General features: G+C 46.4%; 1 protein-coding gene across 1 annotated transcript; it reads right to left on the bottom strand.

The window, feature by feature from the left end:
- GPX7 (glutathione peroxidase 7) lies at window positions 1-6,529 on the bottom strand. The gene is made up of 3 exons (XM_015566985.1): window positions 6,491-6,529; window positions 1,888-2,149; window positions 1-595 (listed from the first exon to the last, which is right to left on the bottom strand). Exons 1-3 carry the CDS (start codon window positions 6,527-6,529, stop codon window positions 432-434), a joined length of 465 nt encoding a protein of 154 aa, XP_015422471.1. The 3' UTR covers window positions 1-431.
- Window positions 6,530-6,702: the final 173 nt, after the last annotated feature.

Genomic DNA, 6,702 nt, shown 5'->3' with positions numbered 1-6,702 from the left:
TATATGCAAAAAAACATTTATTAAATGCCTCCTCTTGAGCTGTCACTGCTCTAGGCACATTCACAGCTCATTCATTACTCCTCACAACAGCCCTGTGAGGTAGGAATTGGCCCCGTTTTATCGAGTTCTTAATAGACAGGAGATTATTGTTCGATATACTTCTATTTGCCACACATTTTCACGGACTAGAAGTTCTTACTGGCTGGTGATTCATTGGTCAAGAGCTGTCATTGGCTAGGAGTTCCTATAGGTTGATCGAAGATTCAAATGATCAAAATACTAGAATTCTCCCCCCACAGGAGTGATGGGGTGGGGGTGATGAAGGAGAGTCATAGTCTCTTCCTTTGAAGCACCATTTGAATTTGCTTTGGTTACCCATGGAAGGTGAGGAGGGAGGGAGGAAGGGTCAGTGGGGAGAGGAGGGAAAGTGCTTATAAGTCTTCTCGCTTCTTCAGGATGAGCTTCCTCACAAGTGCCGTGATCTGGGGTCTGATCTCCTCCACCGACACGGTTGGGTCCCAAGCCCCTACCACCTTTCCATCGGGGGCCACTAGGTACTTCCAGAAGTTCCAAGTGGGCTCCTTTCCAGAAGTTTCTAGAACAAAACAAAGAAGGAGAGCAAAGTGTGTGCTTCCCTGTGTACCCTCTCCTGGAGTTCCACTATCATTGTCCATTCTTCCCTTGAAGCAGTGGTTCAATTAATTAGAATTAACTGTAGGGTTTTAAAAACCCTGATGCCCAGTCCACCTCCCTAAACCATCTAAGTCAGAATCTCTAGATTCAGGCATCAGTATTTTTCAAAAGCTCTCCAGGAGATGCTAATGTGGTACCAAAGTTGGGAACTACTCCTCTAGGATTCTGTGCAGTGTTTGATAAAGCAGTATTAGTTCTTCCTTTATTAATGATCTCAAACTACTGAACAGTCTACACCCTATTCTCTCATGAAATCTAAATGGTTTCCAAATGTTCACCGACTGGTTGCATCTGAATCGTGGTGGTGGTGATGAGGGGTGCATAAAATAAACAGATTCTTGGGCTCTGCTTCATTAGGTTTCAGGCTAATGCATTTTTAAGAGCTCCCCAGGTGCTTCCAAAGCAGGGCCAGGTTTGATCTATAACTATGGTAAACTGGGAAGGAACTAATAAAAACACACAGGGGGGGAAAAGTAAATATTAGGATTGACCTACAGAGCAAAATTCCAATCTGCCTCAGCAAGGGGCCTTTTGTGTGCTACACTGTTGTTTCTCATTGACTTCTCCAGGTGAAAGGGTGGGTGGGGGGTGGGGAGGGATAAGAAGGCAACCGGAAGCAGGGAGTGGGGGAAGGCAAAAATGGAGTCCAGGAGAGGGGCCCCAGGGAGGAAACGGGACCATAATGACCAGCGTGGCCCATGACCCCATTTTGCAACTTTGAGGCTTCTGGGGCTGGAGAAGGGATCTATTTCTAAATACTGAGACCTGGTATTTTAGCTCAGGTTTCTCTCTGTGGCCAATAGACTCTGACTCTGACTCAGGACAGGAAATGCCTGTCAGCCTTCTCCAGGCAGGCGGCATCCCTTCCCTGTCTGCTCCTCAGTTTCTCCAGCCTCAGTCCAACTAATTCACACTGGCTAAAATCTGACGTCCCTGCATATGAAAACAGGATCCCAGAGATGTCTGCAAGAGTGGCTGGGGCTGGGAGTGGTGAAAGGTAGCAGGGTGAAGATATTCTTAGGCAGGAATACCCCTCAGCTCATCCTCAAAGATTAGTGCTGGAACAGACCATCAACCCATTTGGGGGGGTCTGGAAAGGGCCCCAGGTCACCCAGTCAGCCAGTGGCTTCTGCTGCCCAGGGAGCCATGGCCTCAACCAACTGAGGGAAGGCAAGGGGAAGGATAAGGACTCACGGGTCAGGTACTTGAAGGCAGGATGGGCACCAGTGCCAGTCACTGCGACCTTGCTAAACATGGGGAAGGAGACACTGTAGGTGCGGCGGGCAAAACTCTCGATCTCCTTGTTGCTGTCGGGCTCCTGTTGGCCAAACTGGTTGCAGGGGAAGGCAAGCACATTGAAGTGGTGGGGCCCCAGGTCCCGCTGTAGCTGCTGCAGGGCCCGGTAGTGCTCCTCTGTGAAGCCACACTCGCTGGCCACGTTCACCACCAGGGACACCTGTTGTGGCAAAAACAAAACACAGACAGGTACAACCCAATGAAGAGGCATGCACGTGTACATTCCTGACACGCCCACCTGTGTGACTCCTCCCCTACAATTCTTTCTCTCACACATGCAAGAACACAATGTACACACGTAAATGTGAGTGCAATGTTCTCACATATACACAAGCACATGCACAGAGGCACAAATGAAATCAAACACGCAGAGCTTACAGATATGGGTGCATACACATACATGAACATTCATGAGAATAAGCACACAATATTCACAAATGGGTATGCATACACCGCATGATACAAAGATACATTAGCACACATCACACATGCCCACAAACACACAGCACGAGCAGAGAGAGACATACACACTGAGGACCTCACATCCAGAGGTGATGTGGGAGAGCAGAAAGGTTCAGTTTCTGGCTCAGTCAGCTAGCACTCATCACTGTAGTTGCCTGTATATGTGTCATCTCCCTTTTAAAACGTGAATACTGAGAGCAGGAGCTATGTCCACTTCACTCCAGGGCCTGCCATACGGAAAAAGTCTCAGAAAGTGCCTGCTGAATGAATAAGTAAATGTTCACACATACACAATCACCAATGCAGGTGGGTTTTCTTGATCAAAGGACCCAAGGTCCCCAGGACAATCCCTTTTTGTCCCTTTCCCGCCAGTAAACAAATACCACTTTCTTCTACTACTAGACTCGCTTTTAAATGTCCTGTCGCTTTACAATAAATTAATGGATTTATATAAATTTATTAAATTTGTTTATACATCTATTTAGCACCCTTATGTGATCAATCTAAAGCTGGCTGATGGAACCTGATTATAATACTGCAACTAGAATTCTGGCACCAATGCTATGTTCTTAGCTTTTAGTTATATATTATTGAACAATTTTAAATCTTACCTTGTGTCTAGGCTTCCCAGCCCTATCTCTCTGTCCACCTTTTCAGAAGAGCCAGGATTATACCAGCTGGCTCCATAAAGAGGGACATCTCCCAGGGGTAGCCTGGGGCATTGGACATGCATAGGCATGAACTGCCCAAGTTAGACATTTTGGACTGGACATTCTTTGGTGTGAAGGTGCTATTCTGTTCGTTTTAGGATGTTTAGCAGTATCCCTGATCTTTACCCACTAGATGTCCAGTATTTTTTTTTTCAGAGAGAGAGGGAGAGAGAGATAGAAACATCAATGATGAGAGAGAATCATTGACCGGTTGCCTCCTGCACACCCCGCACTGGGGATCGAGCCTGAAACCTGGGCATGTGCCCTGACTAGGAATTGAATCGTGACCTCCTGGTTCATAGGTTGAGGCTCAACCACTTAATCACGCCAACTGGGTTAGATGCCTAGTCTTGACAATTAAAAATGTCTCCACACTTTGCTAAATGTCCGCTAGGTAGCAAAATTACCTCAGTTGAGAATCACTGAGCTATAACTCCTTCACCCTGCCTCCATCAGATGAGGAACAACCCATTCCCTGGAGCCACAGGCTCTTAGAACCTCCCCCATTTGCATCAGCATTTGTGATATTCTGCCAGTGGTAGTGAGAAACTGGGATCCTTAACTTCCTTCCCTAGTTAGGGGTCTTCCTCTTTCTTCTCTGCTGGATTCCCTGGGCATGGAAAGTATTAAAAAGTGCTTATTTTAAAAAAGCTTCTGCACAGCAAAAGAAACCATCAACAAAACAACAAGAAAGCCCACTGATTGGGAGAACATATTTGTCAATGTTATCTCCGATAAGGATTTAATCTCCAAAATTTACAGGGAACTCATACAACTTAACAAATGGAAGATAAACAATCCAATCAAAAAAAGCATGGAGTTTCCTCAAAAAACTAAAAATGGAGCTCTCATTTGACCTTGACCCAGTAATCCCACTTCTAGGAATATATCCCAAGAAACACCAATCAGAAAGGATATATGCACCCCTATGTTCTTGGCAGCACAATTTACAATAGCTAAGATTTGCAAACAACCTAAGTGCCCATCAGCAGATGAGTGGATTAAAAACCTGTGGTACATCTACACAATGGAATACTACACTGCTGTAAGAAAAGAAGGAACACGCACCATTTGAAACAGCATGGATGGACCTGGAGATCATTAGGATAAGCGAAATAAGCCAATCAGAGAAAGGTAACAATCACATGATCTCAGTCATTTGTGGAATATAATGAACAACATAAACTGATGAACAAAAATAGATCCAAAGACCGAGAAGCATCAAACAGACCGTCAAACCTCAGAGGGAAGGCAGGGGAGGGCTGGGGGGAGGGGTAGAGATCATCCAAAGGACTTATATGCCTGCATATAAGCATAACCAATGGACACAGACACTAAGGGGGTGAGGGCATGTGCTGAGGGGTTAGAGGTGGGGAGTGGCAGGGGAGAGGACAATGGGGGAAAAAGGACACATACGTTATATTTTAATCAATAAAGAATTTTTTAAAAAGTGCTTATTTTAAACCTGCATAATGTGTATCTGTCCACTCTTTTGGAAGGAAGGAAATCCTGCTTCTAGTTCCATGCCTGAAATCAAAATGCTTATCCTTAAAGTGGCACAAACAGACAGACACATTCAAATACACAAGCAAACAAACCAACCATTCACACACACACACACACACACACACACACCCCACTCAGGCCTACAAGTACATACCTTCACACTACAGTCAAGCACATTCCCAAATGGTTACCCATTCATTCATACTCAATGCTGGTCTAAATGACTGTCTTCCCAATTAGCCTAAGGGCATGCTCATGGCTATATCTCCAGGGCTGGACCCAGTTCCAAGCATGTAGTGGGAGCCAGTAATTTTTTTCCAATTAAAAAATTATGGTGAAATATACATAATGAGCTAAAAACTATTTGCAACTGAATAAATGACAATATTGCCCAAGTGGCAGACCTAGTTTGGGGTTAACTCAGCATCATTCACAGCTTTCCTGGACTGACTGTTGCTGATTGCCTCTATACCTGGCGTGTACTAGTAAGGGCACGGGCTCTAGAGCTGGACTGCCTGGGTTCAAATTCTAATTCTATCACTTAGTAGCTGTGTGACTCTCTTTTTCTTCCAATTTCTTTCTGATTGATTACTTGGCCTCTCGCTCCCATGCATTTACCAATGACCTAGATAGAATATTAAACCACTCAGAATTCTGAGATTACTTCTCTGAGTCATCTTTTTCTCCAGAATTTCTGTTCCTCACATCCTGGATGCCTTATTATTTCTAAAGACAAATAGACTCTGTTCTATTCTTGTCATAGCACTTATTACTACTAGGAATTACCATTTTTCTGTTCCTGGCTTATTTTCTCTCTCCTCTTTACCTCATATAAACTCTATTAAAGTGGAAACTTGTCTGTTTTGTTCATCACTGTATCCCCAGGGCTAGCCTAGTACTTAGTATACAGCAGGTGCTCAATAAAAAAGAATGTATTAATGAATAGCAGAGCTGGTCAAGTGTGAACCTTGGGGCTCTGTGTCCTGCTGCCCTAGAGGGAAGGAGAGGCCTGAATGGAAACGGGCCCTGCTCTTCTTGTGGCTCTTTGCTCTGAGTTCTGGATGAAGCTCCTGCTGGGACCCTCCAGACACAGGGACAGAGCACTCTACCCAGTGCTCCTACCCTGTCATCTCATTTGAAACTCACAACATGTTGGGATCACTGGCCCTAGAATTTTAAGGCTTAAAGAGTACTTTCTTCACTAAAGACGGCCTTGCTTCCTGGAGAGGAATGCTGGCAGCCATTTTTGTGTGGTCCGTCCAAATCTGGACAATGGGCCCACCTCTCCCTTAGAGACCAACTCCCCACCCTTCCCACACCACAGCCTCCCTTGAGAAGTGGAGGGCTCTTCATCCCACACAGTGCACCATCTAGGCCTCTGGATATAGTGTTCAAGGCCCCTCTTGGTGCCTGCCCGCGCTCTTCAGCCCCGTTTCCACCATCTCAGCCTCATGCTTTAAGCACAACTGCTTGAAGTCACACCACTCCCCCACGCTTCTTGCTGTTTGCTTTGGAGCCTTGACATGGACAGTTCTCTGCTTGGAATGCTCTTCTTGAACTTGCTCAAAGTCACCCTACACACTTCCTCTCTGAAGGCGCTCTGAGCTGAGATGCCCTCGTGGTAAGGAGGTAGCAGTTAGCTTGGATGGTTCTTTCATTTCACCCTGAGCTGCCATCTTAGGAGTTTGCCGAGAGTAGACCAAGGGCGGATGAAGCTTTCTCCTCCGGGCTCCGTGTGCTTTCCTGGTGCGGTGTGACCCGTACAAATACACCTCCCTCTCTGGCCTCAGGGTCCTCCCTGGAGGAGGATCTGCCTAAGGTACCCGCGCGCTCCCTCTGCGCTGCACATTCATGCCCACCATGTTCTCCCTGGACTCACAATCAGCTCTCCCAGTTGCAGACGTCGGAACTGGGGATGGCGGAGACAAAGGCCGTGGGGTGCTAGGGTTACTTTTTCCACCCTTGCATGACCGAGGCTGAGCTGGAGGGGGGTTGGGGGGCGGGGGCGCGCAGCCAGCCTCTGGGAGAGGTCAGG

This window comes from Myotis davidii, unplaced genomic scaffold (genome assembly GCF_000327345.1).
Source record: "Myotis davidii unplaced genomic scaffold, ASM32734v1 scaffold79, whole genome shotgun sequence".
Taxonomy (NCBI): Eukaryota; Metazoa; Chordata; class Mammalia; order Chiroptera; family Vespertilionidae; genus Myotis; species Myotis davidii.
The sequence above is the reverse complement of the archived record's forward strand: the minus strand, read 5'-3'. Positions and strand labels throughout refer to the sequence as shown.

What these genes read in the sequence shown, in the direction of transcription:
- GPX7 (XM_015566985.1), bottom strand. Translation starts at nt 6,529, where the DNA reads ATGGTGGGCATGAATGTGCAGCGCAGAGGGAGCGCGCGG. An exon ending in AGCGCAGAGGGAGCGCGCGG is followed by an intron (nt 2,150 to 6,490) that starts GTACCTTAGGCA and finishes TTGCCACAACAG; the next exon opens with GTGTCCCTGGTGGTGAACGT. An exon ending in TGCCTTCAAGTACCTGACCC is followed by an intron (nt 596 to 1,887) that starts GTGAGTCCTTAT and finishes GTTTTGTTCTAG; the next exon opens with AAACTTCTGGAAAGGAGCCC.